This window comes from Pimephales promelas, chromosome 6, assembly GCF_988280905.1.
Source record: "Pimephales promelas chromosome 6, fPimPro1.hap1.1, whole genome shotgun sequence".
In the NCBI taxonomy this organism is placed as follows: Eukaryota; Metazoa; Chordata; class Actinopteri; order Cypriniformes; family Leuciscidae; genus Pimephales; species Pimephales promelas.
Window position 1 is genome coordinate 22,742,025 of NC_142774.1, and position 18,088 is coordinate 22,760,112.

At 43.1% G+C, this 18,088-nt stretch overlaps 2 protein-coding genes and 1 long non-coding RNA gene across 9 annotated transcripts in view; 1 reads left to right on the forward strand and 2 right to left on the reverse strand.

Annotated features, from left to right (window-relative positions):
* Nucleotides 1-5,556, reverse strand: part of cbsa (cystathionine beta-synthase a) — a 61,205-nt gene extending 55,649 nt beyond the window's left edge. The window contains exon 1 of one of the 2 annotated variants that reach the window (XM_039685269.2): nt 5,424-5,556. The gene's annotated coding sequence lies outside the window, so the exon portion shown is untranslated. Of the gene's footprint in view, nt 1-4,603; nt 4,801-5,423 lie in introns of those variants that run through there. The other variant, XM_039685270.2, reaches the window with a different exon arrangement.
* On the forward strand, nt 696-4,072 carry LOC148978564 (uncharacterized). Of its 3 annotated transcripts, none has more exons than XR_016168863.1 (5): nt 696-2,167; nt 2,417-2,494; nt 2,629-2,684; nt 3,251-3,311; nt 3,584-4,072. It is a non-coding gene; the product is annotated as an uncharacterized LOC148978564 (long non-coding RNA). The 3 variants fall into 3 exon arrangements; XR_016168861.1 differs by having other exon boundaries at nt 2,629-2,680; nt 3,584-4,069; XR_016168862.1 differs by lacking the exon at nt 2,629-2,684 and having other exon boundaries at nt 698-2,167; nt 3,584-4,066.
* Nucleotides 5,557-6,018: 462 nt separating the features above from the next.
* LOC120488657 (splicing factor U2AF 35 kDa subunit) overlaps nt 6,019-18,088 on the reverse strand; it is a 73,496-nt gene continuing 61,426 nt past the window's right edge. For 2 of the 4 annotated variants that reach the window (XM_089132263.1, XM_089132265.1), the window contains exons 5-8: nt 15,514-15,612; nt 15,212-15,345; nt 6,402-6,494; nt 6,019-6,308 (exon numbers count right to left, since the gene is read on the reverse strand). In XM_089132263.1, coding sequence (XP_088988389.1) covers nt 6,194-6,308; nt 6,402-6,494; nt 15,212-15,345; nt 15,514-15,612 — 441 coding nt within the window. In that variant the 3' untranslated portion in view covers nt 6,019-6,193. Of the gene's footprint in view, nt 6,309-6,401; nt 13,360-15,211; nt 15,346-15,513; nt 15,613-18,088 lie in introns of those variants that run through there. The other 2 variants (XM_089132264.1, XM_089132266.1) reach the window with 2 other exon arrangements.

Below are 18,088 nucleotides of genomic sequence, written 5' to 3' on the forward strand. Positions count from 1 at the left end.
TTTTTTGGCTTCAACTTCTCTGCAAAGATAAATCTTTCCGTAGCGTAAGCTAGCTTACGCAATACGAGAGAACCTCTCGTAAGAGAACATCTTCCATTATGCTTGATCAAAATTCTACTGCAGGAGTATTGCAGAACATGACACTATAGTACCAGACAAGGGTTGACAAATGTGGAGTAGGCCTACTTCCCTATTTTGATCATTTCAATTAAGTTGTTTTGTTTTTTTTTTAACCAAAAGCCATCTTCTGTCAGTCTTAGGTGTACACCAAGATTTAATGGAAATATGAGTCACACTCATGATTACAATATTACATTACAGCCATGTATGCAAGTATTGTTTGTATACAGACTAATACAATGTATTTTATTATGTTACCTGTAAACAAAAATCTGATAAGTGAGGCTCTTTTTTTTAAATTCAACTGGCGATTCTTAAAAGATTCAAATGTTTTGTGCTACTTACATTATAAGTGCCTGAAATCAAACCTGAATGCATAATAACGATTCCCAAATCCATTCCCAAATTTTCGTTTGAAAACGTATTTTTTTCTCTCCGTTTTGGCCTTCCGTCCACACTGAGACGCCGTTAAGTCACCAAAAACGTATCGTTTGGAAAACGCTCTCCAAAGTGGATAAATTTGAAAACGCCGTTTTCGCGTTGAAGTGTGGACAGTGAAACCGGAGGTATTTCAAAACGATGATGTAAGTTCCCAGCAAACATTGGTCCGACGGCGACGTCGTGTCCCTGGCCAAAAATAGTTGCGGCCAGGACGTCATAAATCGGTAAAAATATGTAACACAGAAAATTTCCTAAAAATGCATTCAGATGCATTTGTACATGTCTACAGTTGCATGCATAATAGTTATTTTAAGTTTTAGGTACGTGTAGTTATATACAGTTTATCGGGTGAAAGGACGTCACTTGGCAACGTCTTTTACACGTGCATTTATAGTCCATCATGACCCTCCATGAAATCCTTGTTAAATATGCAAAAGCTGCGCTTAATCCTCGCATGGTTTATACCGCAATAATTAATGTAATTGCCGAAGTAGTTTTTAAGAGGTTGTGAAGACGTCCAATGGCGTCCTTTACACGTCTAGTCTGGCTGTGAACGTCCACTGGCGTCTTTTGCACGTCTAGTCTAGCCAGACAGAAAACAATTATCAGGAATTATCTTTATGAAATACACGATTTGTATACAATGTAAATTATAATCACAAAATGCCCAGTGTAGTCAAGTGATTGCAAAGCCACTGCATTTATTCATGTTGTGGATCAGTTTTAAGTTGACGTCCAGTAGGTGACGTCCTTTACACGTGCATTTATAGTCCGTCGTGACCCGCTATGAAATCCTTATGAAATATGAAAAAGCAATTATGCTTACACCTTGGCTGATATTGCAGTAAATAATTTAAATGCCCCAAATAGTTTTTACGAGGTTCTGAAGTACAATTACGTCCTCAACCTTTACATTTAACTGTGCTACCGAGATTTGATAACAAATCCCGCGATATGATTGATTATCTCGCGATAAAGCAACTACGCAGCCAATTTCCTGTTTTTTCTTCTTCAACCACGACGAGGCGAGAAGGACTTGATGATCGGGGGCAATTTGTTGTACAAAAAGTTGACGAACTACTACAAATCTGCTGTTTGGTAAGTACATTTTGTATTATTTTATAAATGTGATTTGAGTTTTGTAATTGGACTCAGGAACCGGAATAAATGATGCGTACACTTTCAACTGAAAGGTTTGAGTTTGGATAAAATTAATTTGGCAGAATTTCAGATTGCGACCATTTCTCCGCCGGTGAGACCAGATTTTGTTATAAGTCGCGCTTACGCGACAGCAACGTTGCAAAAGTCAAACAAAATGAAAGCGGAACGAATCTGCGAATCGAAAGCGGAACGAATCTTGCGCTACTCCTGCACGGACCCTTTATTGGTTCGGACCATTAAGGATCTTTCATAATATTTCAGGTCCAAGTCAGGTTATGTTTTCCATAAGTGTTAACATAATATCCCAAAACGGCTCTGTGATTGACTGTGTTTATATCTTACACTACAATAAAATTAACTTTTTGTGCAGGTGAGGTAATGCACAATGAAAATAGGCACATATCTGGATGGAGATGATTCCTCAACCATGGCCTCAGCTTTAAATGTAAAGTATTGACTGTACATTTTTGCACATTTGATTATAAATACTGTCTGTATGCAAAGAATAAATCTTATGTTTTTGATAATATTTGGAATGTAATGTGAGTGTATTATTGTCACTTAGAAGACAGTTAATGTACTCTCTATAAGGCAGTTTTCCAGTTTTGCTCTGTTACAAGTCTCTAACCATACTCTAAAGATTACCAATTTTGTGATCACTTTTGTGAATTTTATTTTTCAATTTGTCTTTCAGGGTGACATAACGAACAGCCATCTGTCAGACGTAGAATTCAGGAATCCTTCTCCAGGCCATCTGGCAGAACCGAAAGAGGCATGGCATTTTTCTTGTTTTATGTCCTTCACAAAGTTTTGTTTGTTTGTTTTTTAATGGTGTTTATTGATTGGTGTCTAGGTGTCTTTACTTACTTAAAATATTTTTCACCCATTTGTTTTTAATGTCTATAGTCACCAGTTCCAAATTCTGCATTATCATCCCAGTCCCAGAGGACACCCCATTGTATGTTAGAACTTTGCTATTTGCATCTTATTTTTTTACACAATTTACATTGAATACAAATATAGAGCCTATGTCTGTCATTGCTCAAGAAAAAGCTAAAGTACAGCCAGCTAATTTCATAGTATCTAAGTCATTATTACACTGTTAAGTGAACATTTGAACAGCAGTCTTATTACACAATTTAAAATATGCGCAGACCAGGTGTAGCCAACCCTGGTCCCCGAGAGCCACTACCCTGCTTGTTTTCCAACTATTCCTGCCCTTGCAGCTTCTGAAAACACACCTAATCCGTTAATAGTCAGCACTCAGCAGTAGGACAGGGATAGTTTGGAAATAGCAGGAGTGAGGCTCTCGAGGACCAGGGTTGGCTACCTTAGATTTAGTCATTATGAATGATCATTATATGGCTACAATAGTTTACTAGGTAGAATTGGATAACAATATGTCTAAATCCTTGCTACATCCACAAAGTAGGCCTAGTTAAAATAAAACAATATTGTTTACTGTTTTTTTTTTTTTTAATTTATTAAACTACTCTCTTATTTAAGTCTGTTATGTTTTCATGAACAGAATTTCCTAATGTTGTCTTGCCTCTTGACCGCTGCATTCGGGAGAGAACACAGAAGTGAGGGTATGTACGTTAATGTTTTTTTCCAGCCATGGGGTTGTCCTATCCAAAACTGAATTTACATTTTACAAATATTTATTTAATACATCTCTTGTTCCTTAATGTAATTTTATTTTAATTATTTCACTCTTCAAACGCATTTAGTCCAGAACATCTTTTATTGGCATAAGATTATTATGCAGAAAAATAACATTGCTATTTTCAGACATTTTCAAACACCGTACGTAATTAACCTAAAAATGAGCCTTTTTTTAAACCGCATTCTCTTCCCTCAGATGCTGTGATTGTGACGAGGTGGAGCCCAAACGCCACAGATTAAGATGTTGATGCAGCAATGGTGAACACCTGAAGCACACTCAAGAAGAGCTGGATATAAAAATAGCCATAAACAAAACCAAAACATTAAAGCCATAAACAAATTTCAAAGATTCTAAATAATTTTATTTATGTCTGTTTAACAGTAATGCAAGACTGAAGTAACTGAAAGTTAGTACTGCCACAGCTCTGACTTCTATTTATCAATGGTGGAATATTTTTAGAACGACTTTTCTGTAATATTATAGAATGTGTTGACTGTTCCTGTACTTTTGTTATATTCTGGTTTGATTAGTGGCTGCTTAACCTTAATGTGAAACTGTCAGAAAATGTCATTGTACTATTTTTATTATTATTATTTTTAGCAGTTTAACAACTGGAAGACGTTTCAAATGTAATATTCTCAATAAAATGTTGTTGTAAATTATAACTCTTTTGCTTTTGTCCAGAAGTAATGTGTTGATGTAGACGTGTTTAAACCGTTTTATAGACGTCCAGGTCTGACCGGACCGATTTTGGACCCGTTTTAGAACCAAAGTCAAGTTCAGATGTGTAGAAATATCCTGATTGATTGACTTTCACGAACTTATACAATATGGGTGTAATTATTTTATATGCAGGAATATATATAAAAAATAAGCCCATTTAGACGTCCGTGGACGCGCAGAAAAGACGTGCAGTTCACGGCCAGATGACGTCGAAGACGTCGGTTCAACTTCCATTTTGGAACTATTTTTCAACCATGACGGGACGTCTCGGATGGACGTCTTTTCAACGGTCAATAAACGTCAAAATGTTTGCTGGGTTTAGTCATGTGATAAATATATTATGAATATATTAAAAATATTCATGTCTATCGGTATTGTGCGTGTTATGTGTTATTCATTTTTACACTGTTGATAAAATATGTTACTTTCTATGTTACTTAATATGTGCTATTCTTCATAGCACAGTACTGCAAAGATGACTAATGTACTCACATTTGTTGTCCTGCGGCAAAACAGGAGTTGCGTTTTAGACCAAATATGGTGACTGAATGCGACCTGGATGCATCAGTGATGGTGAGATATTTTGCTAAATAAAATGATCCCGTTAGAAGAATTGCGCGATAACTTTATTTCCCCCTCTGTAACGTCTCAGTGAGCTTTTGTGAAGTTTCACGCATGCGCAGTAAAGTGAATTTAGAAGTTCTCGTCAGAAAACTAGTGTGGACGGAGAGCGTTTTTAAACGAAAACCCCGTTTTCAAATGTATCCGGATTAATGTGGACGTAGCCTAGGACGCACGAGTGACGAGCAAGACTACTAAAAGCTGGGGAAGTTTAAAATGGGTCCATGTGCTCTAAGAAATAGACCTACAACACTATCAGTTCCCCATTCAGGCTTTCTCGCATACTCTCCTCCCACAAAAAAAAAAACTCGTATAGGACTTAAAGAAAAAAATCATTTAAAATTTGTGCGAGGGCGTGAAGGCAATTCGTGTAAAAAAAATAAAATAAAATAAATAAATCCGAGCACTTTATCAGACGGTCTGTAACGTAACGCTGTCGGTTTTGATGGAATTGGTTAAGAAATGCTCGTTATTAATAAACCTCATTCCCTGATCTGTTAGCACACTAAGATTAGTTACAAATAAAATAGGCTACTAATATTTAAACAGAATTTGTATACATTAAACCATATTCACAAATACATAAAATGTAATTATTTTCTAATTATCTGTTTTTTTGTAAACAATATAACGCTTTTAGAATATTGGACAAGTCTACAACAGTACTGAAATGATTGAAATACACATTTACCTTGCTGATCGCGCCAAACGTCCACTTTAATAGTTGTAGAAGTACTGGAGTCACGTCAATATGAACGGGGTTGACCACTTATTTGGGAATTGGCCATGCTGTGTTGGCGCTGAACATGATTGGCTGGAAGCAGGGCGTCTATCGTTTGGACTCCTATCAGAAGCTGGGACATGTCCATATACAAACAACTTGAAAAAAAACATTTGGCCTACAACTCCTTAAAAAAACGCCTGAAATGTGAGTCATCTTACATTTTAAGGCAAATTTCTCTTACATGAGAATGATAAACAGTCAAAACTTGTGACGTGTCTTTTTACTCAAATATGCATACTAGCCACCATGAACCAGAATCATGGCAGCAGGTTTTATGATATTTGAGATAATACCAAAATATTTTTTTACCCCTAATGCACTCGTGATTCTGTACTGCTGAAAGATTGCAACAGAATCCCTAAACTTATACTACAAAGGCAAACAAAACTCCTGGTCTTGATGAAGTGTTATACTTCAGAAATGATTAATAATCAAGCTTTGAATTGAATTGAAGCTTTTAATAATCCCAAACATATAAACAGTAAATATTTGACCGGGACAATTAATAAAAATGCACTTTTATTGAGAAACTTTTTAATTGTACACAAAAAAAGTTAAGAAACACAAAGGGACAAAGCACGTGACAAGATGACATCTGATGTTTCAAACAAATGCTGGTCATTGATTGCAATAAAACAGCAAGCAATAAAACAAAGGCATCAAAACTGTGTCATTGCTCAAAATCTTCCAGAACGTTCCCGATCTCTTGATCTCCTCCTCTCCCGTTCACGACCTCCACGGTTACGATCCCTTGAACGAGAGCGTTTTTGAGACCCTGACTGAGAACTAGGCCTAATGGAAAAAAATAAAATAATTTCTGTTACAATAAAATTGCCAACTACAATTAAAGTGACAAGTCTTGTCTTTGATGATGGTTTTTAGCACCTTTTTCTACGACGTCCATAAAGATCTCTCCTGAGTTCTCGAGAAATGGGTTTCAAGTGCATGAAATTACAGAAACCACCTCTAGTGCACTCCCTGTGGTGAGACGAGATACAGCACAAAACATTGCTATACACTGATTTCACGAAGCCGCTTATAATGTTTTCAATAAAAAAATAAAAAAAAATTGAAAAACTTGCGCCAACTTCAAGCATAACATTTGCAAAGGCGGACTCCATCATTTCATTTTTAAATCACTCCGTGGGACGAAAACCATAAGTGTTGCCTTTATAGGAGAGTCGTGAATGCGACGGCGTATTGTTGTGTTTAATGTGAAAATTTGTTATTCTAAAAATGTACATACATTTCTTTAATATTTTAGATTATACACAGTGAAATTAATTTATAAATAAAATTATTTCTTTATATATAATTCAGAACGTAAAAAAAGAAGCAGGAACAAACTATATAGATATCCTATATTGGATATTAACATCCAATTGTGTAAATTAGGGCAGCAGCTTCAGGTTGGTAGTCCAAGGCATTGTTGTCTATTACCCCTTTTCCACCTAAGCATTTTGATTTCCACCTAAGCATTTGTGTTTCGACAGCCAAAGAACCGGTTCTCGGCCAGGAAAACTGGTTCCAAAGCGGCACCAACTCTTTGCTGGACTAGAACCATTCTTTTACCACGTCATGTTGGGGGCTGGGGGCGGGTTTAGATGAACATCTTTTAGACCATAATATAGGATCGCAAAGCCAGGAGAAACATTTGCAGAAACATGATGGAGTCCGCCTTTGCAAATGTTATGCTTAAAGTTGGCGCAAGTTTTTCAAATTTTTTTTTTTATTGAAAACATTATAAGCAAAGGAGAAAACAGTCACAATATAGAACAAATAAATGGAAAGAAAAAAAAGAGACAAGACAGGGCTACATATCTAATCAGAAAAGATGACATATCAAAGGAAAAGATAAAAAGACTTATTATATTTCTTATTATACATATTTCAATAGTTTTTAAAGCCTTCTTGGTACACGAGTTAGAGATAATCCCAAAGTAATGTTGTACTTGCAAGCGTTTCTAGCTAAGACGTATGACGACGTACACAGTGACGTAACAACGTCGTTCCCTGGGCGCTCTAGTCAGTGGAAAAACAAACAGGTTCTGAAAAGGTTTGCAAGTTGAACCAACTCGGAACCAACTTTGAACCAGCACCAGTTCCGAACCAGTTCTTTTTTGTTGGAAAAGGGGTATGTCTGTACTTCCGGGGCTCTTCCCACCAGAGCCTCACTTTCGATTTCAAAATGGCAGCTGAGTGAAATCAGCGTATTAGAGCATAAAACGAATCAGTTACCTAACGTAACCTCGGTTCTTTCTAGATGAGGGAACGAGTATTGCGTAAGCTAGCTTACGCTACGGGAAAGATTCATCTTTGCTGAGAAGTTGAAGCCAAAAAATTATTCCATAATTTTGTAATCATTGTCAACGCAGTCTCTCTGATACAGACCATGAGCGGGCTAGCTAGCAGCTCATTGGTTCGCTCAGGGAGAATGCACGAACCTATGGGAGAGCGGACGGCGCTCGCTCATTGCGTCAGAGCCTGCCGAAAGGGGCGTGGCTACAGTGTATAAAAGTAGCTCTCCCAGACTCGTTCGTCGATTCTTCAGCATGAACCGAAATGCTGGTGGCGCAAGCACGGCCGGGAACGCAATACTCGTTCCCTCATCTAGAGAGAACCGAGGTTACGTTAGGTAACCGAATCGTTCTCTTACGAGAGGTTCTCTCGTATTGCGTAAGCTAGCTTACGCTACGGGAACATCTGTAGCATGTTCCCGTAACGCCGTGCGCGCTATGAAACCACTAAACATCCCAGGGGGAAGGAAAACCGGGGGAATCTTAAGTGGACGAAGACAATAAGGCGGCCAGCATAGCGGCCGTTATCATCTAGTGCAAAACGCCCTAAGGCGGCCGGGCTAGCGGGCCGTGAACGTATAATGCATAAGCACATAGGGGAAAACACAAGGGGCGAGCCGGTTGTGATAGAACTCCCAATAGTGCGGCTTCCTATAGGAGAGCTGTATAGTACTAGACCGCCAGAATTTTAGCCTGTAAGGCGGGAACTTCCAAGTTATAAAATCTGACAAAAGTGGAAGGGGAGGCCCATCCCGCAGCCACACAAATGTCGTGAATGGAAATTCCGCAGGACCATGCCCACGATGAGGCCATGCCTCTGGTGGAATGAGCCCTGATGCCCAGTGGGCAAGGCAGGTCTTTTGAGGCATAAGCAGAGGCAATTGCATCTACTATCCACCTGGATAGAGTCTGTTTCGAGGCGGCTAATCCCTTGGTGCGGCCACCGAACGACACAAACAGCTGCTCCGAGCGTCTGAACGCAGCAACGCGTGTAGTGTACACTCTGAGAGCCCGAACCGGGCAGAGGCGATCAGCGTCACGTTCGCTATCGGATGCAGGCAGCGCCGATAGAGAGATCACTTGCGCCCTGAAGGGGGTACCAATCGCTTTCGGAACATAACCGTGTCTAGGTTTCAGAATGACGATGGAGTCATTAGGTCCAAACTCAAGGCACGCGGCGCTTGAAGACAGCACGTGAATGTCCCCCACACGTTTTACTGAGGCGCGTGCAGTCAGAAAAACGTTTTTTTAGTGAGAGGTATTTTAGTTCCACGGACTCGAGTGGTTCAAACGGTGGGGCTTTTAAAGCTTCTAGGACTATAGAAAGATCCCAGACCGGCACCGTGGGGGGGCGAGGGGGGTTCATCCTTCTGGCTCCCCTGAGGAAGCGGATGATTAGCTCGTCTTTGCCCAAAGACTGGGCGCACCGGGGTTCAACGAACGCCGTGACGGCTGCCACGTAAACCTTTAGAGTGGATGGGGACCTGCCCTTATCCAGCATCTCCTGAAGGAACACGAGCAAAGACGAAACCTCGCACGTCCATGGGTCCAAATTTTTGTTGGTGCACCATCTAGAGAACACAGACCATTTAGCAGCATAGAGCTTTCTTGTAGATTCCGCTCTGGCGTGTTTGATCGTGTTCAGAACCCCTTCTAGCAATTCGACGCATAGTCGTTGGTCACCCATGCATGAAGCGCCCAGCGCTGTGGATGGGGATGCCAGATCGAGCCGCGGGCTTGAGTCAGGAGATCTGCTCTGATTGGAATGGGCCACAGGGCTGTCTGTGACAGCTGTGTAAACTCCGGGAACCAAATCTGATTCTCCCAGCGCGGGGCTATGAGGAGCACCGAGTGGCGTGAGTCCCTGATTCTCTGAATGACCTGCGGTAGCAGAGAAATCGGGGGAAAAGCATAGAGCGGGCGGCGGGGCCAATCCTGGGCTAACGCGTCCTCGCTCTTTGAAAAGAATATCGGGCAGTGAGCGTTCTCTTCTGACGCGAAAAGATCTATCTCCGCTCTGCCGAATAGGCGCCACAATGTTTGGACTGTTTGAGTGTGCAGGGACCATTCTCCGGGGGAGACAAGGTTCCTGGACAGCATGTCTGGGCCGTCGTTCAGATGGCCCGGTACGTGCGTCGCTCTGAGAGAAAACAGGTGACTCTGGGACCACAATAGGATGCGGCGTGTCAGATCCGGGAACCAAATCTGATTCTCCCAGCGCGGGGCTATGAGGAGCACCGAGTGGCGTGAGTCCCTGATTCTCTGAATGACCTGCGGTAGCAGAGAAATCGGGGGAAAAGCATAGAGCGGGCGGCGGGGCCAATCCTGGGCTAACGCGTCCTCGCTCTTTGAAAAGAATATCGGGCAGTGAGCGTTCTCTTCTGACGCGAAAAGATCTATCTCCGCTCTGCCGAATAGGCGCCACAATGTTTGGACTGTTTGAGTGTGCAGGGACCATTCTCCGGGGGAGACAAGGTTCCTGGACAGCATGTCTGGGCCGTCGTTCAGATGGCCCGGTACGTGCGTCGCTCTGAGAGAAAACAGGTGACTCTGGGACCACAATAGGATGCGGCGTGTCAGATGAAAGAGATTCTTGGATCTGACCCCGCCCTGACGGTTGATGTAAGATACCACGGCCGTATTGTCTGAGCGAATCAGGACGTGGTGACCGTGTATGCGCGGGAGGAAAAACAGCAGCGCGTTCTCGACCGCGATCATTTCCAGACAGTTTATATGTATGGAACTCTCCTGGCTCGACCACTGGCCGGCGGCCGGTGAGCCCTCGCAGACCGCACCCCAACCCGAGTTGAATGCGTCTGTCGAGAAAAGGTTCCCATGGTAACGCCCCTCTGAAACCACTCGATTACTGACCATGGCTGCAGTGCAGAGATACATGTCTGAGTAATCTTGATAATCTGGCGGCCCGTAGCCCACTCGCGGTGGGATACGCGGCTCTTTAACCAGAGTTGAAGGGGGGCGCATGTGCAGAAGACCCAGCCGTAGCACAGCGGAGGCTAAGGCCATATACCCCAGCATCCTCTGAAAAGATTTCAGGGATGTGTGGGTACCCATCCGAAAAGAGGCGGCTAGACGCTGAACACGGCGCGTGCGCTGTGTGGATAAACGAGCCGTCATTGTGATCGAGTTCAAATCTATTCCAAGGAATGAAATAGTTTGACTGGGCTGGAGAGAGCTTTTTGTCCAGTTGACAGAGAGTCCCAGCGCTTTCAGATGGTTGAGGAGAACTGCGCGGTGCGACAGAAGCTCCGTCTGGGAATCTGCTAGAATCAGCCAGTCGTCCAGATAGTTTAGAATGCGCAGCCCCTGACTCCGCAGGGGAGCGAGCGCTGTATCCATGCACTTATCGATATCCATTCTTTTATGATGCTTAAAACCCACGGGGAGATGCCGGGGATGGCTTCCCATGCTTCGCAGCATGCGGCTAGCGGTTGAATGGCGATTTCGCCCTGGTTGCTGCACATAGCGGGCTGGACACTAGGTGTGGGCGCGCTTAAAATGTGAATGGCAACGGGACTTACACTCAGAGAGGAGTTTATGGGCCGTGTGACAGAGCGAGCAGAGGGGGGACACGCGCATGGGCTCGTGGGCGTGTTTATGTTCTCTGCTACTAGAGCGGATAGTGATCGCTCCGTGAGAATGGGCTCTGTGTGAGACCCGGGGCATATGGTGCTTGTGTGTATACGTGAACACATGCTTGTGGGCACATTTATTACACTTGAGGCTTTTATGCTCTTTTCGTGAACTCTCTGGGTAGCCGTGAAAACGGCTTTTAGTCGCTCGCAAGCGGGCAGGGAGACCGGCTTGTTTGTGGCGGTGAACTCTACTGTAGTCGGCGATGAGACGGGGACTAACAGAGGGCGAAGCTTTGACGGCGGTCCGGCCGCAGCGGGAGAGAGCCGTCTTTTTCTCAGCTGTGCTAGGCAGACTTCTGCTGATCAGGCTTCAGCGTGATCTTGGGTCGAGGCCCCCGGGGGGGAGGCTGTCTGCGGCGGCTGTCAGAGCGAGAGCGAGGGCGGCCGCCCTGTCTACGCTGGGGCTGCTGAGCTTGCTGAGGCGGGCGCTGATGTGGGGTTCTGGCAGGGGGCTCGTGAGAGCGGCCTGCCGAAGAGCTAGCGCGGCGGGGTAGGAACAAGTTCATGGCCTGGGTAGCTTTCTGTACCTCGGAGAAGCGGTCGAAGATGTCCGTGACGGCAGATCCGAAGAGACCGGTCGGAGAGATAGGCGCGTTGAGGAACACGGCGCATTCTGAATCTCCCATGTCGGTACGCGTGAGCCACAAGTGTGTCTCTCAGCGACACAGAGGGCGGCCATGCATCTCCCCAGGGCTTGTGCGGAGGCTTTTGTGGCGCGAAGGGAAAGGTCCGTAGCGCTTCTCAGATCCGAGAGGATGGGCGGGTTCCTACCGCTGTTCGCCATTTCGCACAAGATGTCGCTCTGAAGCACTTGGAGGACTGACATAGAATGCAGCGCTGAAGCGGCCTGTCCGGCGGCAGCATAGGCGCGAGCATGAAAGTTAGAGGTCGCTCTGCACGCTTTTGAAGGAAGCGTAGGGGAAGAACGCCATCTAGCAGAGGGCGGGCAAAGATGAGCGGCGACCAGGTCCTCGATGGGCGGCATGGCAGTATAACCCTTCTCGGCGGCTCCGTCCACTGAGCGCAGCGAAGCGGACACGTCGGAGCGGTTTCGAGCCGAAAGAGGGGCAATTCCAGGACTTAGTGAGCTCGTTATGCAGCTCAGGCAGGAATGGTGCAGCCCGGCTGCAGGCGGGGGCCGGGCGCCGGTGCAGGAATTTACCATCCATACGGTTCGGTGGTTGCTCGGGGGGAGGAGACCACTCGAGACCCAGGCGGTCGACGGCCTGTGAGAGGAGACGCGTTAGTTCCTCCTCGATGCCGGCGCGGGTCCCCGCAGACTCTTTTGTCGATGAGCCAATCAACGACCAGTCCTCGCTGTCAGAAGCGTGCAGCGAACAGGAGTCCTTCTCATCCGCGGTGTCGTCGGAGGCGACAGAGCGGCCACTCGGCGGCAACTGTATGTCCGGCTGCGGAGAGGGAGAGCGGTCGGTGGGCGGCGGCGGCGGCCCACATGGATCCGCAGGGGGCTCCGGCGGCCTCTGGGAGCGGTGTTTCTTCTTCCGCTGTGAAGTTAGAGAGGCGCAGTGAGAGAGGCGCGGGGTGTAGTCGTGCCCGCAGGGAGCACAGAGGCAGCTCCTCGCATTGGTCGCATCCTCCGTTGGCGAGGGCGAGCTCTGCGTGTTCCACTCCGAGACAGAGAACGCAGATGGGGTGGCGGTCTCCTTCCCCGAGTGAAGAGCGGCATGAGCCGCAGGAAATTCGAGGCATCTTGAAAAAGACGCTCGAGCTCTTTTGTGAATGGAATAGAAAAGGATACGGCGTCGGATGGCGCTAGCTTGCTGGGCGGCTGAAGGTGGCAGACGGCCGGCTTCCTCAGTCTCCGGAGCTCACTAGAAGATGCCTTCTCGACGACAGCGGCTTCTTCCCAGGACAGCGGATGCGTGTAGCTCGCTGAATGATGAAGAATCGACGAACGAGTCTGGGAGAGCTACTTTTATACACTGTAGCCACGCCCCTTTCGGCGGGCTCTGACGCAATGAGCGAGCGCCGTCCGCTCATTTGCCGCGGGCTCAGCGCCGCTCTCCCATAGGTTCGTGCATTCTCCCTGAGCGAACCAATGAGCTGCTAGCTAGCCCGCTCATGGTCTGCCTCAGAGAGACTGCGTTGACAATGATTACAAAATTATGGAATAATTTTTTGGCTTCAACTTCTCAGCAAAGATGAATCTTTCCCGTAGCGTAAGCTAGCTTACGCAATACGAGAGAACCTCTCGTAAGAGAACCAAGTTTATTTATTTCCTGGAATTCATGTCAACACTAGTATTAGTTTTATATCACTAAGGTATCAATCATGAGGTGGACAAACAAACAAACAAACCACAAACACACACACACACATATATATATAAATATATATATATTAGGGGTGGCACGGTACATGAAAAAACACCCGAACCGTTCGGTTCGCTTGTCTCGGTTCGGAGCGCGTGTGCGTCTCACGGTTCGACGCATGCGCAATGTAACCTCGTGCCCGTATGTGACGTGTGTTTTCTTTTCGCGCGACATAAACTTGTTCGACTTGGACCGGCGCTGCACAGAGCAATCGGTGAATAACATCAATCTAGCGCGAGTCGGCTCCGTATGCATTCATCACTTTCGTGGTATTTGATGTCATTACCGATCGCTCTGTGCAGCGCCGGTTCAAGTTAATAAACAAGCCAGTAAAAGTGGAGTATGGAGCGCTGCAGGTCACGGCACGCGGAGAAATGGCAAGTGGGAGAGATGAGGGAGTTGGAGGATGCGCCAGCGTCGTATAAGTCTATGGTATAAGTCCGGTGTGTGGGAACATTTTGGATTTCATGTTATGATATTTTAATTTAACTACAGTGGCACTTTATGTATAGATAAGAGCTTCGGTCATACGTTTCCAAACCCTGCACTTTAATTTTAAGTGGAAAAAAGTACCCTCACATTTTGGGAATAGAAGCATTGTTGATACTGTTTTTGTGTTGAGGTTGAACTTCAATTTCACTTTATGTTTATGGCCTTTGCTAAATTGCTATTGCTATAGCTTAATTATCTATAGGCAATGAGGTTTCATGTATATTGACATTTAAAAGACAGTGTTTTAAGAGTTCCTCTCTTTTTCTTTTAAAAGATAGAATTTTGGTAAGAGCTACAAAAGTTAGCAGTTGATACATGAAAGTTAATTTCTTTGTGTAAATAAGATTAATGTGATAAAAATGCACAAGTTCTTGTAGAGATAGTGATACACATTCTCCTTTTTTTGCCAAATAAACAAAAAGCATGTCAATTTCTTCTCTCTTGCTGTATCTAAATCTCACCTAGCTTTCCTCTGAGATAGTCCCAAAATGTGCTTAAAGTCAAAGAGTCAAATTCAGTTTGTGCATGATTGCATGAATAATATATATATATTTTTTTAATACTGTATCCTAAAGTGTGGATAATTAAGCTATATATCACATGCTGAAGTACATTTCTGGAGTGTTAAAGATTAAAAGAAAAAATAACAAGAACCGTACAGAACCGAAAACCGTGACCCTAAAACCGTGATACAAACCGAACCGTGGGTTTTGTGAACCGTGCCACCCCTAATATATATATATATATATATATATTTATGACTAAATTGTCCCAACTGGAAAATTCCATTTTCCCTTAAATGCTTTATTTGTAAATTATTCAATTAATAAATACCCTCCCCCCCACCTTAAAATATTCAATCATTCATATTCAATGTGCCTTAAAATGTGACATATTAAAATGTTTTGTTAGACACTGACCCCATTTCATATTGTCTGCAGCAGGCTTCTCTGAAGTCTGTAACTGGGGAAAGTTCTGAGTGTATCGGCTGGCCATTAAACCACCGATTATTCAAGTCCAATACAGCCTTCTCAGCATCCTCTTCCCGCCGAAACTTTTAAGACAATAAAACAATAGAAAAGGTTAAACCTTTCCTTTCCTAGTCTAATTTGAACGCAGGCTGTTACAGTTCCATTGTTTGAAATACTGAAATTAGATATTCTATAGTGGTCTTTTAATCAAGCAAATGTCACAAAACATTAATAAATAATTTCAAGTCTACCTTTACATAAACATTTCCAACCAAATGATCACCAAGATTATCACACACATTCATCTCCTCGACCTCTCCGTACTTCTCCTCCATTTCTGTAAAGACTTCCTGTTGAAATCATAAACAATCAGGATTACAAAATGTAGTAACTATTTCAAGGGATAGTTCATCCAAATATGAAATTCAGCCATCATTTATTCTCTCATGTTGTTTAAACCTAAATTAATTACTTTCTTCTTTGTAACACAAAAGAAGATATTTTGGAAAATAATATCTAATATTCTTTAAATTGTCTACTTTTTTTGTTCCACAGAATAAATAGTCTTTTTTTCAGATTTGGAAGGACATGAATGAGAGTAAATATGATTACAGTTTATTTTTGGGTGAATGCTCACTTTCATTTAACAACTGATTCTTATTAATAGTAAGTATTATGGTGTATTATAAGCACAACATAAAAAATATTGACATCAAAAAATTAAAATGATGTAAAAAGATGATTATGAAAAAATAAACTGAGGAATATCTACTGTAAATTGTGCCACTCAGACCCCCACAACTAAAAACCTTGGGTTGCCAGGATTTCTCAATCACCCAACCAGCATGGCTTTTAATGGCTTCATCTAAAGCCAAGTTCACACTACAGGATTTTAAGCCTGATTTAAGCCCGATTTGCAAATCGTTGAGTTCGCCGACAGGTCAGGGTGAAATTGCGTGCAAATCGCGGGGGATTAGCAGTCGATGAACGCTCGCCAATCTGTTAGTATGAAAGAGCCAACAACGCAGCGAAGACGCTCGCAGACGCCTTGCAGACGCGTCGCCAAGCCCAGAAAAATATCTAGCATGCTAGATATCCAGAGCTGTCGCACGACTCAACCTCAGTGATGTCATGAGCTACAGCCAATCATAGCAAGGCATGGGTTGAGGTCACCGAGTAAATCTTATTTTTTCTTTTTTGCATTTTTTTCTCAGAGTAAATCATCGCGCAAACAGTGTGCAGCACTGGTTTCTGTCTGACGTCCATATTGGCGTGTTGTTTTCTTTTCTTCGCTGGGTATTGGCACACGTGCTGTTTCGCGCCATTTCTGGTTCGTTTTATTGCGTTATTTTTCGTAGCAAGACGTGGTTTGTTGACAAGATAGAATCGTTGGGTGACAGTTGTTGTCAACTCGTTATTTATTTGATTATTTTCAGGATTTAGACCAGGGGTTTGAAACTCAACTTAACTGGGGGCCGCTGGAGATAAGTGTTCCAAAAATGGAGCACAACTGATCCAATCTTCTCAATCTTTATTATTAACGTTTCTTCTGAACTGTTCCTCTGAATTTGAACATTCCTTTCTGTACATGATTGGCTCTTCATGAGCTGTCCTTCTGACAATTGAAGTTAATTTTACAAACTTTCTTTGTCTTTTTCTTATACACAACATCTTTGTGATGGTCATATTTGCTTTTTATTTTCTTTATACAACAATATTATATTGAATGTTTTTTTTTTAGAAGGCACATTTCCTTTTATTATACTTAGAAAAACAATTATTGATTTTGAAATGCAAATAATTCTTTCTACACATGTATAGTGTCTCAGGCAAATTACTGACTTTGCACATATCAAAGCAAACTTTCTTATCAACCAGTTGGACAGTTCATTATATTAACTAGTTAAAAGTTCAGTTCACAAATGTTAAAATGAACTAGTTCAGTTCATATATCAAAAATGAACTAGTTCATAGTTCTTTTTTCCATATGTTGCTGCGAGCTTCTTTTTTATTATTAGGCTATTATTATTGCCACAGCCCATATACAACCGTGCAGATAACAATTATTTTATCGACGGGCAAAGTTTACACAGACATGCAAGATTTTCCCATCCTCACCGACCTCATAAAACCCTTTTAAATGATCTTACGACGCTGGGCTGTCGCGATAACCGCAATATAGTAGTACCGCGCTTCTGACATGCCAACCGCAGATGATTGCACGTAACCGCAGCAACCGCGATATTCACGTTTTTTTTATAAGGCTATACCCTTCTTGTTTTGAACTTCATGTATGTGTATTGAATGTTAAACAAGTTCATAATGATAACAAGACTGTTATTCTTGATTATGTGTAGCCTACGGATGCCTCACAGCAGTCAGTGAATGAGATAGATCAGCAGAGCGCGTGCGATTACCTGCATCTGTCTTTGAAGTCGTGAAAAGATTGCCGTGTCAAAGGAAAGCGAAATATTTGTCGTATCATCATTTTAACGTTCATGTTGCGGGTATTTCCCATAAATGTGCGTCAGCAGCAGCGCTGGTCAGCATCCCACAGCACGTGGAAGCCGCGGGGAAATAAAATCAGCAAGCCATGCATTGAATCAATGCCATATTGGTCTCTCTCTAATAAGTGAAGCATCAGCTTCAGCGTTGCCCATGCGACGCATTGCTGCTCAGCTGAGCCTTGAAAAGTGGAACTCAATGTTCAAAATAATTAACACCTTGTTTCATTACATCTCACTCTTTTAATGAATAAACTTTTTATAACGTGTTCGTTGAATGAACGGTTTAATGACTCACTCAAAATCTGTTGTCATAACAATG